Raw genomic sequence first — 18,963 nt, 5'->3', positions numbered from 1 at the left:
ACTGTCTTGGTGAAGCAGCCAGCATAATCAAAGACCCCACCCACCCAGGACATTCTTCTCTTCTCTCTTCTTCCACCGGGTAGAAGATACAGGAGCCTGAAGGCACGTACCACCAGACTTAAGGACAGCTTCTACCCCACTGTGATAAGACTATTGAATGGTTCCCTTATACAATGAGATGGACTATGACCTCACGATCTACCTTGTTGTGACCTTGCACCTTATTACACTGCACTTTCTCTGTAGCTGTGACACTTTACTCTGTACTGTTATTGTTTTTACCTGTACTACATCAATGCACTCTGTACTGACTCAATGTAACTGCACTGTGTAATGAATTGACCTGTACGATCGGTTTGTAGGACAGGGTTTTCACTGTACCTCGGTACAAGTGACAATAATAAAACAATACCAATATCAATACCATGATTGAGTGTTTGCATTTTCTGAGGAATTGCAGGTAAGGATGCTTGGTTGAAGTACATCTTCAATCCAAGCACAGAACCCCAATATGTCTAGCTGCAAGCTGCATATTTTAAAAAAGTTTGCTTAATCTTCAAATATGGGCTTTAATGCTATGTTTATATTGTCACAGCATAAATATTTCTAAGTTGGATAATTTTTTAGATTGTAAATATTGAAGTTTACATTTCCTGTTGGCAAAATAATATATTTTAAATGCCCAAATGCAAATGCAGTTATATTTTAAATTTCTGCACAGAAAACAGAACAAAATATTTCATTCTCTGTTTTGGTTTGATAGAAATTTTTTAAATTTATAGAACTTTTTATTTGAATTTTGATCTGTATCTTGAAAATTATTATGAAAATTGTAAAGGAGCCAGTGTTACCCAGTAACCACAATTGATTTTGAACTAATTATATTTGCTCATGAATACTACTCTAGACACAAATTTATTTATTGAAGTGACAGGTTATATTTTTTAAAATGTTACCCTTCCATAATTTTAGCATACACACCAGCTAAATCAGCATTTTCCTCACACATCTGCTTTGAATGTCATTTTATTATTATGGTATCAATTGATGGATAGAATTGCACCAAAAATATTTATTCGCTTTCAATGTTGAAATTTAAAATATACTAAACAAAATTAATGCTTTTTCTCTTCAGCAGTTTAATTCACTTATTATTGAGAGCAAAAATGTACAGACAGTGGTACTTATGCTGGATTCACCAGAGGATGAAATTTTGCTTAAAGCTTGTGAAGCTATATACAAATTTGCAGAAAAAGGTGAGTTTATTTTAATTGATGTTTGTCTCAATCATCTTCTTACCATTTTGATTCATAGTTTATCATGGTATCATTTTTGCATTGATTTTATGGAATGGGACTTAAATATTTGCTATAGTTTGGGTATCTTGCTTTTTGTTCAAGGAAACTACACGTATTTTCTGCTTGCTGATATTTTAGTATTTTAAGTAAAAATGTAGTTTTAAATCAATGATGAAGGGCACTCAATCTGACATCTTAATTTTGCTTTTCTCTCTGCAGATGTTGCTTGACCTGCTGAGTGCTTTCAGCATTTTGTTTTATTTCAGATTTCCAGCACCTGCATTATTTTTCTCTTAAATCAATATGCATATGGGATGATGCTATAGTGAGAAACTCTGAATGAAGTGTGGAAGTATTCTGTTCTTGCAAGTGAATGAAAATTTAGGACCATTCCATTATGGTCTGAGAAAAATAAATTTATTGCATAATAGTCACAATTATTTTGGAAAATTAATCTATTTAGATTACTGTTTCACAATTTAAAGAGCAGGAGAATTGCTGCACATATTTTATGGTTGAAGATGCATTATATTAAAGATACATGGAGTGTAGAGGAGGGTCACAATGATCTTGGGTTGTGACTAATCAGAGTCAAAAAATGCTGTGGTTGTGGTGTGTTTGGATTTTCAGAAGGCTTTCAAAAAGATATCCCACTGGACATTGGTAAGCACGGTTGGAGCATGTGGAATTGGGAGTTGATTGACATTGATTTGGAATTGGAAGTAATACACTAATATCAATTGAGTATTGATTATCAAACAGAAGGCAAGGGGGGGGGGGGAATAAAATGATCATTCTCAGGTTGGCACATTGTGATTAATGTGGCTACTGCTTGGATGAGTACTTGATCACCAGATTTTCACAATTCCACATGGCAGACTGGTCTGGAAGGTTGAGTCCCATGGAATCCAGGGAGAGCTGGTTAGGTGGATTCAAAATTGGCTCGGAGGTGGGAAGCAGAGGGTGGTGGTTGAAAGTTGTTTCTCAGAATGGAGGCCGGTGACAAGTGGTGTGCTACAGGGGTTGGTGTTGGGATCCTCATTACTCGTTAATTATATAAATGATTTGGATGCAAATGCACAAGGCTTGATCAGTAAGTTTGTGGATGACACGAAATTAGGAGGTGTTGTTGATTGTGAAGAAGGTTATCGTAGATTATAGCGGGATCTTGATCAGTTAGGGAAATGAGCCAAGGAATGTCAAAAAGTCAAACCAGCATAAGATTTATACTATGAATGGTAGGGCACAAGGGAGTGCAATGGAACAGAAGGACCTGGGAGTACAAGTGCATTGTTCATTCATAGCGGCGTCACAGGTAGACAGGGTGGTGAAAAAGGCATTTAGCATGCTGGCGATCATTCAGAGCATTGAGTATAGAAGTTGGGACATTACGTTGCAGTTGTATAAGTTGTTGGTGAGGCCACACTTGGAGTACTGTGTATAGTTTTGCTCACCCTTTTATAGGAAAGACATGGTTAAACTGGAAAGAGTGCAGAAAAGATTTATGAGGATGTTGGCAGGACTAGAGGGCCTGAGTTATAGGAAGAGGTTGGCTAGGCTAGGTCTTTATTCCTTGGAACATGGGAAAATGAGGGGCCACCTTATAGAAGTGTTTAAAATTATGAGAGGCACAGATAAGGTGGACAGTAACAGTCTTTTCCCCAAGACGAAGGAGTCCATAACTAGGCAGCATAGGCTTAGGATGAGAAGAGAAAGATTTGAAAGGGACCTGAGGGGCAACTTTTTCACATAGAGGGTGATGAGTACGTGGAACGAGCTGCCAGAGGAGGTGGTTGAGGCAGGTACAATAGTATCATTTAAGGAGCACTTTAATAGGTACATGGAGGGGTGGGGCTTAGAGGGATATGGGCCGAATGCAGGAAATTGGGACCGGCTGGATAGACAACGTGGTTGACATGGATTAGTTGGGCCGAAGGGCCTGTATCCATACTGTATTGCTTTGTGACTCTATTTATATCAATGATTTGGCTGAGGTGATCAAAAGTAATTTCTCAGGGTTTGCTGGCAATACTATACAAAGTGGGATTGTGACTGGAGAGGAAGGTATAAAGGGAGTTCAAAGGGATATGGAGAAGTTGAATGAGAGGGCAAGAACATGGCAGATGGAATATAATGCTGCAAAAAGACTTTCTAAAAGAGGATTTGAGAGCACTAGTCAATGGTGGTTACAGAGCTGTAATGTTTTAATTAATTGGAAATGTTTTAATGTTTCATTTACAAGTTTTTGAAGTGTTTTTAGTTGTTAATATTAAAAATAACAATTTATTGAATTGTTTATTTAATTTTGTAGTTTTTGAATGCTTCAGAATGTCAGAGACAATGAAAATTTTCATCAGGTTTGATAGACAGCCAAGCTGGGATGGGGCTTTGTCATCTCTCAGGGCTTCCAATAGATTTTCATGAGTGGGGCATATTCTGTCCCATCATGATATCTGATTACATTGTTCCAGGTACTGTGGCCATTCAGAGAACTGATGTGAGCAAGATTAGTTATTCAGATGCTGGGAAGGTAAGTTGTGGGAATAAGAACTGCTGGCATCCAATGTCGTTGGTGGGCCTTACTCAGATTTTCAGGCCATTATAGTGTATTTAAATTGATAAAATTATATTGTTCATAAATTTTATAGTTGAGGTATTAATTGAAGAACTTCTATAGTTGAAGATGGTGTTTTTTGTCATAGGAGATGAAAACAAAATAAACCTCCTCGCACTTGGAGCTATTCCAAGATTGGCTAAATTAATAGCTCATGAAGATAAACAAATCCATAAGTATGCTACGATGGCATTTGGAGTGATGTCTACTCACAGTAAGTATATATAACAAGTTTTAATATTTGGCAAAAACAGAAAATAAGAACCAAAGCCCAAGACTGAAAAGGATAAAAGACAAGTAAAAATAGATCAAAAAGTACTGAATTGATAATGTCACTCTTATAACTCAAAACGTTGTGATTAACAGCAGGCCATATTTGATGGACCGAAGCCCACTTCAGATTAAGGAGAATTTGATACCAAAAGAAAATCGAGGTGCTTGCAGTCAGTAGTTGGAGGTATTGGAGATTTGTTTGAAGTCAGAGAAATTAATGAGGCCAAAACACGAGTTGATGAACAGAGGAGGCAGTTCCATAAAAATGAGTATTGACAAAGGAGTATTACAAGAATTAGGCAATTAAATTTGACAAGTTGTGGTATTGAAAATCTACAAGGAGCACAGTAATAGAGTAAATAGGTAGATAATTAGAGGTGCAATTTAGAGGTGGGGAAATATGTGATCATGAATTTTGGATTTATGGAAATAGCCAATGAAACCAAGGCAAGAACAATAGCAAACTATACTCAATGCTCTTGCTGATATCTTAACTGCTATTAGAAAAGGATTTGCTCAAAGTAAAATCAATTTCTACACAATAGGGACTTTATGGTTTAGATCAGGATGGGAATGTGTTGTCTACCAAGTATGATTCAGAAAAAGAGCAGGATGACCATCAGAAACCCAATTACTGAGAGACCTGCAGGCATTATGGAGAGGGGGGAGTAGGAGATTGCTTGCAGTATGCGCTCTGTATATAACAGTGTACATGCAAAAGTTCAACTTCTCAAAACCCTCCAAAGAGCAGTGTTTCTAAATGTTATTGACAAATACTCCCATTTGACCTTGATGGTGTAGACAGCCTTGTGTGCAGTTGATTACACTCTGTATTTAAGGTACTCATTTCACATTCAAAGTTAATGTAATTGGCACTATTAGCAAATAGCTCAACTGCTTTTATGCACTTGACTGGGAGGTACTGTTTATGTCTCTGATGTACTCAGAAGCAAAAACATTGAAGATAATGGTCACTTTCTCAGCCACTGCTAATGCTTGACCACTAGTACAGAGCAGATCTCCCAGGGGACTGCAGGTACCCATGAAAATTGATACAACCTCATCCTCCAGAAACAATGGTCTTAGGAGAGGTGTGTGAAGCTGAGTCTTTGCATGTGCACTGTTAAGTAGGCAATGCATTCTACAAGCATTCTCCTGGATTTCCCCTCTGCATTTTATGGCAAGGTGTTTTTGCAGCTGATGGTCATCCTACTCATCTTCTGCATCCAAATAGTAGACAATATGTTCCCATCCTGATCTAAATCACAAAATCTCCATGGTGTAGAAGATAACTTCCCTTTATAAGTACTTTGAGTGAACCTTTACCTACCACTAGTTAAGAAATTTGCTATGAACACAGAGTTTTTCCTGCAATTTTTATGAATTGCCATTAGTTCTTATCTTGGTTTCATTGGCTACTTCCGTGAAGCCTGGTCAACGACAGTTTGATTGAATTATGTTTTCACATTTCACTACAATGTACAATTATAAATTTTGAAGTGGTAACCATCTCTCTGGATGGGTTACCAGTTATCACAAACTGCATTGCAATGTTTCTGCTTAGATAACATAAACAAAAATACCAGAGAAACAAAGGACTGCAGGTTAGTCAAGTACCAAGTTGCAAGTGGTTTAGTGCATAGAGGGACCTAGGTGTTCTTGTACATGAATCACTACAAGTTAACATGCAGGTTCAGCAAGCAATTGGAAAGGCAAATGGTATGTTGGCTTAATTGCAAAAGAATTTGAGTGCAAAAGTAGAGAAGTATAGTTCAATTTTCTAAAATCCTATTAAGACTGCATCTGGCCTCCCTTCTAAAGGGAGGAAGTACTTATGATAGAGCATAGTAAAGGTACACCTGATTTATTTCTATGGTGGCAGCATCATCATAGGAGGAGAGATGAAGCAGACTCAATCTTTGTAGTTTAGAAGAATGAGAGATAGTCACATTGAAATGTGCACACTTCTTAAAAGGGACTTGACAGAGTAGCTGCAAAGTTTACTCCTGATGGGAGTATCTCCAACAAAGGTCATAGTCTCAAAGTAGGGGGTTGCCCATTCAGGACAGAGCTTAAAAGAAATTTCTTCAGCCTGTGAGCAGTGGATATTGGACTTCTTTACTCAAGAAGGCAGTGAAGGCTCAGTTGCTGAATATATTCAACACAGAGATTGATGGATTTTTAGCTGTTAAGGAAATGATGGAATATAGAATTAGTGCAGAATGTGGTGCTGAGGTAGAAGGTCTGCCACAATCCTGATGAATGATGGAGCAGAGTGGAATGGCTAATTTCTGCTTCTGTTTCTTATGTTCTTGTTATTTTTCTCCATGTTGATGTTTTCATTATTTTTCAGGTGAAGTTCGAAAATCAATGAGGCAGCTGGATTTTCTACCATCGATTATTGCATGTCTGGCTCCGGAAGGTAATTCTAAGTCCTATTTTTACTACAAGGAATTTATAGACAACCTTGCTTTCATAAGACTAACCATTCACAGACTATCATTTTCCAAAGAGAGAGTGAATTCTATACAAATGATTGTTTTTGTTAAATAACCTATTACTTTGCCAGCACAAAACACATTGACATTCACTACAAAAATGTGTGGCTGATCTTGTTATTAATTAATACCTTTTGAATGGAAAGAAAACTTTTAAGCGTACTAATAGATGTTTTTTTCAAAAGTTATTTTTATATCTCCATTATTAACATCCCTCTTACTGATCCCTGTGACGCCATCTGAGCTAACCTAAAAGTAAGCCATCTATTCCTTCTCTGTTTCATTGGTTAGTCAATCTCATCCATGCTGAAGCTTGAATGTTTTGAGCTCCTACTTTGTGGAGCATCCTGTTATGCGGCACCTGTTGAAATCCTTTAAGAAATCCAAAGGCATTACATTTACAGCTTTCCCTTTATGCAACTGCTCATTGCATCCTCAAAGAACTCTGATATATTTGGCATACTTGTCCCTTTTTCCCCTGTGACAAAATGCTTAACTGAACCCAACATGATTTCCTTGCAAATAAATTGCTCTTTATTAATAGTCTTAAATACCAATCATGAAATGCATGATCTCAGATTTTAGATCTAGACTGATTCCTTGATGTCTAGAATCCTAAAGAAACTAAATATTCTAAATCTCCAACGGGACCCCACTACCAAGCATATCTTCCCCTCCCCACCCCTTCCTGCCTTTCACAGGGTCCAGTCTCTCCGTAGCTCCCTGGTTCACTCCTTCCCCCCCACCCAACCCATCCTACTCCCACCCCGGGAACTTTTCACAGGCTCTGCCATCGGTGCAACACCTGCCTCTACACCACCTCCATCACCTCCCTCCAGGGACCCAAACAGTCCTTTCAGGTGAGACAGAGGAGACCTGCTCCTCCCTTAATATCTACTGCATTCGGTGCTCCAAGTGTGGCCTCCACTACATTGGTGAGACTAAACGCAGACTAGGTGACCGTTTCGCAGAACACCTGCGCTATGTCTGTAACCGCGATCTGCATCTCCCTGTTGCCAGTCACTTCAACTCCCCCTCCCACACTATCACAGATATGTCAGTCCTCAGCCTCCTCCACTGCCAGGAGAATTCCAAGTGCAAACTGGAGGAACAACACCTCATTTTCCATCTTGGAACCTTGCAGTCTAATAGCATGAACATTAAATTCTCCCTCTTAGGTAATCCCCGCACCCCTTTCCCCCCCACCCCCACACTCCCCCCCCTTCGTTTCTTTCCTTTCCTAGCCCTCTTTTTTTCTAGCCTCCCTTTTTTTTCTCCTTACCTTCGACCCATCCCCCAGTGGATCTGCTCTCCCCTCCACCCACTCACTATCTCTTACCTGCATCTACCTATCACCACCTTGCGCCCACCCCGCCTCTCCTCTTTTGTCCACCTATCGCTGCTCTGCTTTTCCCTCCTATATATTGGGTTTCCTGTTTTCCTCTCTTCAGTCCTGAAGAAGGGTCCTGACTCAAAACGTTGACCGCCTGCTTTTCTCCACAGATGCTGCCTGGCCTGCTGAGTTGATCCAGAAACATAGTGTTTTTCATCTAGATACCAGTATCTGCAGTCCTTTGTTTCTCTAAATATTCCATTCTGTGCAAAACAGTGTAACCATGGGAACAGGTTTCCCAGTGAGTTGGTGGAAGCACAGAGTATAAATTCATCCACGTGCAAGAGTCACAGAGTAGTACAACATAGAAATAGGCCCTTCGACCCAACACATCCGTGCCAACCTTTTTGCCCATCGACACTAATCCCATTTTCCCACATTAGAACTCTATCCTTCTATGCCTTGCCTATTTAAGTGTCTGCCTGAATCCCTCTTAAATGTAGTAATTGTATCTCATTCCACCACCTCCTTTGGCAGCACATTCCAGATAACAACCGCTCTGTGTAAAAACAAAAATTGCTCAGATTCCCTTTAAGACTCCTTCCTCTCACCTTAAACCTATGTCTTCTAGTTTTTGATACCCCTACTGTGGGAAAAGGATTTTGACTACCTATCTTATCAATGCTTCCATAATTTTATATATTTCTATCAGGCTACCCCCTCAGTCTCCTTTGCTCCAGGGAGAACAAGCTCAGCCTGTCCAATCTTTCCCATAACAAAAGTCCTCCACTCCAGGCCACGTCCTAGTGAATCTTTTTTTTAGATTTCTTTTAGAAAATGATATTTTGTCATGAATATGTGAGTAACTTCAAAGATGACCTGCGAGGTTTGGAATACTAGGAAGGAATGGAGAATTTTGGGCTATTGTTACCAAAGCTTTCCAAGAGGAGCTTTTTTTTAATCTCATATCTGGGTTTGTTTTAGGGTAATTTATTGGAATTGATTAGCTGATTAATCAATAGTTTGTTATTGTTTTTTCATGTGACTACTGGGTGAGTAGAATGTGCACTAGATGAAGCTTGACTTCTCTATGAAAAATTCCCACCTTTCTCTGTTATATTAGAAAAGTCTTAATTTCTTCAGATAATTATTAGGTGGACAAAATTCATTATCTTATGCCTCTGTCAAAAATTCTGCTCTCTTGCCACTGATTATTGAGCATCTTCTAGGGCTGAACTAGATCTTTTGCAACTTTAATGTCTTGTTCAACTCTGAATAAAGCTTTCTGCTTGATATACTCTCTCAAATGCTACTACATTTATCTCAATAGCATTGCCACTTCTGTCTTTTCGGAGACCAAATGCCATGGAAGACTTCAGATGTTATTTCCAAAATTGTTTTCTCCAATATTCGATGTTCTTTTCTGCTCCAGCCTCCATAAATGCGAACAAGTATGAGATTGTCCATTTTGGACTTAAGAAATGTAAATTTTAGTATTTCTTTAGATAATTGTTGGGAGTACTTTATTCCATTTTTGCCCCTGCATTTTTGAAAGGATTTGACATGTAGATAAAAATTAACCATTTCCTCTGATGGAATCAAGGACAAAGTTTAAAACCTTGGCTTTTCAGGAGCAGGATCACAAACAATAAAATAAATTTATCATTCCTATGGTCCTAAGCTTTGATATTAATACTCTTAATATTCTGTACCATGGGCTATCTATTGCCATGCCACAACATCCCCCCAAACAAAAACACTCACCCTCCCAGATTCCTACCATTGCTGACTTATATTGGCTCCAACTCCCTCAAGTCTTTCAATTTAGAAGTCATATCTGTACAGGCGATCACCGTGTTATGGCTGTTTGGGAAATGGAAATTTGCCCTTACAGAATTCACAAATTACCTCCCAGAGATTTGAGATACAGAATAAAATTCACTCTCACGGGATTTATGTGTAAAAAACAGTAAATAAATAAACACAAATTTCTTTTTACAACTCATGTTTCATGATGCATGTGCAATTTATGCAGTTTTGTGTTACGGAAAATCGCAATACAGACCATTTGGCAGAGAACACAACCTCTTCCCAAGCACCCCCCCCCCCATAACATGGAGGGGGGGGTCACCTGTATTTAAATCTCTGCATGTTTTCTCCCCTCCCTATTTGGTAACCACGAGTTGAACCTTTTCTCAAAATTCAGCCCCTTGTATTTTAATATTTCTCTTGAAATATCTGTACTAGATGTTGAAGAGTCAAATGCTGATGGTTTGTTCCTGTATGGAAACTTATCTCCCTCCAATGCTGACATAACTCATTTTGAGTAAAAAAAAATCAACTTGTAACAATGCCCTTGCCAATATTCACAGGTTATCTGGGTCTGGATCATGGGTGTGATTTTCTCTCCCCCACCCCCCCACCCCCCCCCCCCCCCCCCCCCCACAGTCACTGCTTTGTGAAAAGGTGACCTAAAAGCCAATGCAGATAATTTTACTTCCTTTGAAAATCTTGAAGTCAAACGGAAGGAAATTTTAACTGCTTTTAATTTTTGGCAGAAGCCATCATGTGAGTGAGATCTGTATTCTTTTCAGTTCTTTCTCTGTTTTGTATCTGTTACAAATTGTGACACTTTGAATTATGGCAGACAAAGGAGGAGAGAGAGACTATGAGAGCTTTGTTTTTTTCCCTTCACCACAGAAGATGTTGTTGTTCAGGAGCTTGCTACATTGTGCCTAGCTTCCATGTCTATCGATTTCACCAGTAAAATAGAAATTTATGAGAAAGGTGCATTGGAACCACTCATTAGTCTCCTTTCAAGCCCTGATCCTGATGTTCAGAAGAACTCCATTGAGTGCATTTCAAATTTAATTAAGGTATTTTCTGTTTTTCTATTTATAATTGAACTATTTTCTGAGACTTAATGCTGCATTACTGATTCTCTTAATTCAACAAATATAGTCAACATATGAAGCCATCTTGAAAATGTAACTATCACAAAGGTAGGTGTTCTCATTATTTAAACAACATTGGAATTTAAACAACATTTAAACACGAATTGGAACTGAGTTCAGTTGAGATTAATAGGGAGAAGGTGCTAGGAAAACTAAAGGGGCTTAATAAGTCTCCCGGACCGGATGAGGTGCATCCCCGGGTTCTGAAGGAGGTGGCTGTAGAGATAGCGGAGGCATTGGCGATTATTTTTCAGGAATCGATAGATTCTGGCATGGTTCCGGAGGACTGGAGGGTAGCGAATGTAGTTCCATTGTATAAGAAAGGTGGGAGGCAGCACAAAGGCAATCACAGACCTATTAGTCTGACGTCAGTGGTGGGAAAATTATTGGAATCTATCCTCAAGGAGGAGGTTACCGAATACCTAGAGGCGCAAGGCAAGATTGGACCTAGTCAACATGGTTTTGTGAAGGGGAGGTCCTGTCTGACCAACCTATTGGAGTTTTTTGAAGAAATCACAGGTAGGGTGGATAAGGGAGAGGCGGTAGACGTTGTGTATTTAGACTTTCAAAAGGCCTTCGATAAGGTGCCTCACAAGAGACTGATTAATAAGATGAGAGATCATGGAATTATGGGTAGGGTAGCAAAATGGGTGGAGCATTGGCTGGTTGGCAGGAAGCAAAGGGTGGAAATAAAAGGATCTCGTTCTGGTTGGTTACCGGTTACTAGTGGTGTGCCGCAGGGGTCGGTGTTGGGGCCGCTCCTTTTTACCTTGTACATCAATGATTTGGATGATGGAATAAATGGTTGTGTGGCTAAGTTTGCGGATGACACCAAGATAAGTGGAGGAGTAGGGAGCATAGAGGAAATAGAAAGGATGCAGAGGGACCTAGACAGTTTAGGAGAATGGGCAAGGAAATGGCAGATGAGATTCAATGTTGAGAAATGTGCAGTTGTACACTTTGGAAGCAGAAATAAGCGGGTAGATTATTATCTAGAAGGAGAGAAGATTGATAGTACGATAGTACAAAGGGACTTGGGGGTACTCGTACAAGATACCTTAAAAGTTAACCACCAGGTTGGATCGGTGGTTAAGAAAGCGAATGCTATGTTGGCATTCATCTCGAGAGGTATAGTGTATAAAAGTAAGGAAGTGTTGACGAAGCTCTACGGGGCACTAGTGAGGCCTCATTTGGAATACTGTGCGCAGTTTTGGGCCCCACATCTTAGGAAGGATGTGCTGACGTTGGAGAGGGTTCAGAGGAGATTTACGAGAATGATTCCGGGAATGAAAGGGCTTAAGTATGATGAGCGTTTGTCGGCTCTTGGACTGTACTCACTGGAGTACAGAAGGATGAGAGGGGATCTCGTAGCGACATTTAAAATGTTGACAGGTAAGGATAGAGTAGATGTGGCTAGGCTGTTTCCCTTGGTGGGCGAGTCCAGGACCAGAGGGCACAATCTTAGAATTAGAGGGTACAGTTTCAAGACAGAGATGAGGAGAAATTTCTTTACCCAGAGGGTGGTGAAATTGTAGAACTCCTTGCCACGCACAGCAGTGGAGGCCAGATCAGTGGGGGTGTTCAAGGAGGAGATAGACAGATATCTAAATAGTCAGGGTATCAAGGGATATGGGGATAAGGCTGGAAAATGGGATTAGAATAGTTTTTTTTCTTCTTTTTTCTTTTTTTCCCACCCCATTTCTTTTTCCCTTTTCCTTGGTGCAGACTCGATGGGCCGAATGGCCTGCTTCTGCTCCCTTGTCTTGTGATCTTGTGAACATAGCCTCAAATAAAGCCAATCAGAACTCTACTAATTTATGAAATGTTATGGATTTATAAGAAAGACATCTACTAATCATTTTCTAATAAGTACTCAAATGTGCTTAAAAATGCAACAATCTTATTTTTATGCAGATTATGGATACTTTTTCTATAAAGAAGAGTAGTTTCTAGTCAATAATCTCAAGTTCATCATTGTGTGGCAGGTTATTTCTTTCCAATACTATCCTCTGCTTTCACTTGAAGTATGATATTATCTGAATGAAGCATTCTGGAGAGCATCAAGATCAAAAGTTTTATTCTGATTTCCTGCCTGAAATTTTCAAATTTCATCAGCAAATGCTACTGAAATAACATGGAACAAAAAGAGCCAACTAATTATAAAAATGAGGAACTGTTAAATGCATCCTTTTAATTTGATAAATTTCATTGGATGTCAAATCAAGCATGTTTTACAAAAAAAATAATTCTTGAAATTTTATTCATGGCAGATAACTGCTGATGCATTCCAGGACAGAGCCTGTAAATGGTGGCTGTGAAGTTGTCGTGCAAATTGACAAACATATCAAGAGGTGCACCATTATGGCAAATAAACCAAAAGCTTTAGCTAACCTACACCTGGTAGTTATTAAACTTGACCAGACGTGCACATTGAATGGTGCTTTCTCGGTGTTAAATCAAAATCATGGCTAGGTCTCAAAATTAGGAATATATTTAATTTCTCATAATAGGCATTCCTTAAGAACTTTAAAATAGTAACTTTAAAATGGCATTTAAACATTATCTTACTGTAGCTCATTGCTGGTTCTCAGCTTTGTGGCAAGTTCTGGTGCTGAACTCCTCCATACTCCTTGAAATTGTGCACTTGCTTTTTGGCAAGCTTTCCACTTGATTTATATATTCTCAGCAGCCGCCTTCTGTAGCCTGACATCAAATATCTCATTTGACTCCTCTGCAACTGTGCAAATATAAAATCTTGTCCTATCAAAAAGATGGTAGTGTGTTTCCAGGTTAGGGTGGTGGATAATTTGCAGGTGTTCATCTTCCCATGTGCGTGTTATTCTTGATCTAGGTTGTATATGTTATGGGTTTTGTGATGTGTATTGAAAACACTTGGTGAGTTGCTATAGTTTATCTTGTAGATGGTACATGGTGTGGCCTTGCTGTGCCAAGGCAGCTGTAAAAGGAATATTTGTATAAATTGATGACTGCTTTGCACTGGATGTTGGGATTCTTGAGGATTACTGGAACTGCATTTATCTAAGCAATTGGAGAGCGTCTATCACATTCTTATTTTTAGTCTCATGCCTTGGAGATGGTAGAAAGGATCTGCAGATTCAGGAAGTGGGTGAGTCACATAGCATAGAACACTCAGCCTTTAGTCTGCTGTTGGCCCAGTTAAGTTTCTGGTCAATCAAGGTCCCCAGAGCTTTAATGTCAATTGCTAATGACTATGCTATTGGTTGTCAAAAGTGGGTTATCTTTTGTTGAGGATAATCAGTGCCTGTCTCAAATATGTCTGGCCTTTGTGTAGTATGGATGTTACTTGCTATTTTTCAGTTTACACTTGAATGTTGTTTTGATCTTGCTGACAACTTCATTTTCTGAGGAACTGGAGGTGGAACTGAAATCTGTGTGATCATGGACACACTTTCCCACTTCTGACATTCATGATGAAGAGGTGATCATTGAGGAATCAATTGCAATGGTTGAACTTGGGAAACTGCCCTGAGTGGGGCTTGTAATGCTGTTTTGGACAATAATGAAATGCCTCCAACAGTCATAATTTTGTTCTTTTGTGCTAGGTATGACTGCAGCCAGTGGAAATTTTTTACATTCATTATTACCATTAACTCTCAATGCTACACACATTAAAATATTGCCTTGATAATAAGGACAGTTATTCACCCCCTCATCTCTGGAATTCAACCTGTTTATCAGCTATGCTGGAACAGCGTGGCTAGAAATGCAGCTGGTTTTAGAGCACGTTTTCAACAATGATTTTGGGGCCCATTTTAATAGGATGAACACTGTTTTGTATGTTATGGTGGACCATAGGAGGAGGCTAAAATGGAAAAGGCAGGGGTGGGGAACTTGATAATACGGATACTAGCAAGAAGTGACAGTCCAGAAGGACAGAAGGTAAGAGATTACAAAGGACAAAGAACATTGATTAAAGTGCTTTACTGGTCACTTGACAAATGCCATGTGAACATATGAAGATAAGAATTAAGAGAACAAATAGGCCACTTGGCCCCTTGAGTTTGCTCTGCCATTTAGTAAGTTCAAGGTTGATCTGATAGTAACCTCAACTTCATGTTCCCACCTACCCCAAGTAACCTTGAACCTCTTGCTCACCAAGTGTCTATCTCGGCCTTAAAAATACTCAAGTGACTCTACTTCCATGATCCTTTGAGTTCCAAAGACTCACCATCCTCTGTGAGAAAATTTTGTCTCATCTCTGTCTTAAGTGGTAACCCCTCAATTTTAAACATGACTGTAGTACCAGATTCTTCTAAAGAGGAAATAACCTCTCCTTATCCACCCTTCAAGATCCATAGAACCATAGAACACTACAGCACAGAAAACAGGCCATTCAGCCCTTCTAGTCTGTGTCGAAACTTTATTCTGCTAGTCCCATTGACCCTCACCCAGTCCATAACCCTCCAGACCTCTCCCATCCTTGTATCTATCCAATTTATTCTTAAAACTAAGAGTGAGCTGGCATTTACCATGTCAGATGGCAGCTCGTTCCACACTCCCACCACTCTCTGAGTGAAGAAGTTCCCCCTAATGTTTCCCACTAAACCTTTCCCCTTTCACCCTAAAGCCATGTACTCTCATACTTATCTCTCCTAATCTAGGTGGAAAGAGCCTACTTATATTTACCCTGTCTATACCCCTCATAATTTTGTAAACCTCTATCAAATCTCCCCTCATTCTTCTATGCTCCAAGGAATGAAGTCCTAACCTGTTCAATCTTTCCCTGTAACTCAACTTCTGAAGACCCGGCAGCATTCTAGTAAATCTTCTCTGCACTCTTTCAATCTTACTGATATCCTTCCTATAGTTAGGTGACCAGAACTGCACACAATACTCCAAATTTGGCCTCACCAATGTCTTATACAACCTCACCATAACATCCCAACTCATATACTCAATACTTTGATTTATGAATGCAAGGATGCCAAAAGCCTTCTTTACAACCATGTCTACCTGTGATGCCACTTTCAGGGAATTATGTATCTGAACTCCCAGATCCCTTTGTTCCTCCGCACTCCTCAGTGCCCTACCATTTACTGTGTATGTCCTACCTTGATTTGTCCTTCCAAAATGAAACACCTCACACTTGTCTGCATTAAATTCCATCTGCCGTTTTCTGGCCCATTTTTTCATTTGGTCCAGATCCCTCTGCAAGCTTTGAAAGCCTTCCTTGCTGTCCACAACGCCTCCAATCTTAGTGTCATCAGCAAACTTGCTGATCCAATTTACCCACATTATCATCTAGGTCATTGATATAGACAACAAACAACAATGGTCCCAGCACAGATCCCTGAGGCACATCACTAGTCACAGGCCTCCAGTCTGAGAAACAATCATCCACTACCACTCTCTGTCTTCTCCCACAGAGCCAGTTTCGAATCCAGTTTACAACCTCTCCATGGATACCTAGTGTCTGAACCTTCTGAACTAACCTCCCATGTGGGACCTTGTCAAAGGCCTTATTAAAGTCCATGTAGACAACATCCACAGCCTTTCCTTCATCTGCTTTCTTGGTAACCTCCTCGAAAAACTCTACAAGATTCGTTAAACACGATCTACCACGCACAAAGCCATGCTGACTATCCTTAATCAGCCCTTAGTTGTCCAAATACTTGTATATCCGATCTCTCAGAATACCTTCCAATAATTTACCTACTACTGATGTCAGGCTCACAGGCCTGTAATTACCTGGTTTACTTTTAGAGCCTTTTTAAAACAACGGAACAACATGAGCTACCCTCCAGTCCTCCGGCACCACACCCGTGGCTAAGGACATTTTAAAGATATCTGCCAGGGCTCCTGCAATTTCTACACTAGTTTCTCTCAAGATCTGAGGAAATATCTTGTCAGGCCCAGGTGATTTATCTACCTTTATTTGCTGTAAGGCAGCAAGCACCTCCTCCTCTTTAATCTCTATGTGTTCCATGACACTACTGCTTGTTTCCCTTCCTTCCATATACACTATGCCAGTTTCCTGAGCAAATACTGATGCAAAAAAACTGTTTAAGCTCTCCCCAATCTCCTGAGGCTCCACACATAGACGACCACTCTGATCTTCTAGGGGACCAATTTTGCCCCTTACTATCCTTTTAATATACTTGTAGAAACCCTTTGGGTTTACCTTCACATTATCTGCCAAACCAACCTCATGTCTTTTTGCCTTCCTGATTTCCTTCTTTAGTATTTTCTTACATTTTCTATCCTCTTCAAGTACCTCATTTGTTCCTAGTTGCCTATACCTGCTATACATCTCTCTCTTTTTCTTGAGCAGATCACCAATATCCCTTGAAAACCAAGGTTCCCTCTGCCTGTTAACTTTGCCTTCAATCCTGGCAGGAACATACAAACTCTGCACTCTCAAAATTTCGCCTTTGAAGGTCTCCCACTTACTGAACACATCCTTGCAGAAAACAACTTATCCCAATCCACTCTTCCTAGATCCTTTCTCATTTCCACAAAATTGGTCTTTCTCCAATTTAGAACCTCAACTCGAGGACCAGACCTATCCTTATCCATAATTAACTTGAAACTAATGACATTATGGTCACTGGACCCAAAACGTTCACCTACACATACTTCTATCACCTGACCTGTCTGGTTCCCTAATAGGAGATCAAGTATTGCATTCTCTCTCGTTGGTACCTCTATATATTGATTTAGAAAACTTTCCTGAACACATTTGACAAATTCCAAGCCATCCAACCCTTTCACAGTGTGGGAATCCCAGTCAATATGTGGAAAGTTAAAATCCCCTACTATTACAACTTCCTGTTTCTTACATTGGTCTGCTATCTCTCTACAGATTTGCTCCTCCAATTCTCTCTGACTTTTGGGCAGTCTATAAAACAGCCCTATTAGTGTGGTCATACCCTTCCCGTTCCTCAGCTCCATCCATATGGCCTCTGTAGATAAGTCCTCCGGGCCGTCCTGTCTACGCACAGTTGTGATACTTTCCCTGACTAGTAATGCGACTCCTCCCCCTTTCATCCCTCCCTCTCTATCACGTCTGAAACAATGGAACCCCGGAACATTAAGCTGCCAGTCCTGCCCCTCCTGCATCCAAGTCTCACTAATAGCAATAATGTTGTAATCCTATGTGCCGATCCACACCCTAAACTCATCTGCCTCACCTACAAATAGATGCACCTGAGAACATTTCTATCACATACAAACCTTTGATTTCTGTCTATATATGCAGTCCTCGCATGACCTTTATCCTCCTCCACCTCACTATCTGTTCTGACACTCTGGTTCTCCTCCCCCTGCAAGATCCCTCTGGATCTTGCATATTTCAATCAAGTTGACTCTCTTCTCTGCTTCAGCTGATATAAGCCTGGCCTGTCCAACCTTTCCTTATAATACAACATTCCCATTGGAGGACTCAGTATATCTTCTCTCAAATATTTTCAATGCATTTGCATCCTTAAATAAGAGGACTGTATACACCAATGCCCTATATATATGAAACATAACCTTAATACTTTTGCATTCAATTTCCCTTGCAATAAAAAGAACATTCTGTTAGTTTTTCTAATTACTTGCAGTATCTATATTCTAGACTTCTGGAAATCATGGACAAGGACACCTAAATCAGCCTGCAATTCAGCTCCATTTTTAAAATTTCTTGATTAAGATCAACGATTTCATGTTTTACCATATTATACTCCATTTGCAAGATCTTTGCCAACCCACTTAATCCATCTATAGCTCTTTATCCTCTTCACAATTTGCTTGTGAAAAACTTGCCTCTCAGGTTCCCTTTAAATCTTCTTCCTCTCACCTAAAACCTATACTGTCTAGTTCTAGACCCCCACTCTGAGGAAAAGACAGATAGACATATCTACCCTATCTATGCCCCCCTCATGATTTTAGAAACTTCTTTAAGGTCACCCCTTAGCCTCATTTGCTCCAGGGAAAGTAGTACCAGCCAATCCAGTCTCTCCTTATAACT

At 39.8% G+C, this 18,963-nt stretch overlaps 1 protein-coding gene across 3 annotated transcripts in view; it reads left to right on the top strand.

Moving 5' to 3' along the window:
- The window catches only part of armc3 (armadillo repeat containing 3), an 81,613-nt gene that overhangs the window by 15,368 nt on the left and 47,282 nt on the right, over positions 1 to 18,963 (top strand). For 2 of the 3 annotated variants that reach the window (XM_052015991.1, XM_052015992.1), the window contains exons 3-6: positions 1,136 to 1,256; positions 4,001 to 4,126; positions 6,539 to 6,607; positions 10,717 to 10,892. In XM_052015991.1, the coding sequence (XP_051871951.1) occupies positions 1,136 to 1,256; positions 4,001 to 4,126; positions 6,539 to 6,607; positions 10,717 to 10,892 (492 nt within the window). The remainder of the gene's footprint in view (positions 1 to 1,135; positions 1,257 to 4,000; positions 4,127 to 6,538; positions 6,608 to 10,716; positions 10,893 to 18,963) is intronic. The other variant, XM_052015993.1, reaches the window with a different exon arrangement.

This window comes from Pristis pectinata, chromosome 5 (assembly GCF_009764475.1).
Source record: "Pristis pectinata isolate sPriPec2 chromosome 5, sPriPec2.1.pri, whole genome shotgun sequence".
Classification (NCBI taxonomy): domain Eukaryota; kingdom Metazoa; phylum Chordata; class Chondrichthyes; order Rhinopristiformes; family Pristidae; genus Pristis; species Pristis pectinata.
The sequence above is the reverse complement of the archived record's forward strand: the minus strand, read 5'-3'. Positions and strand labels throughout refer to the sequence as shown.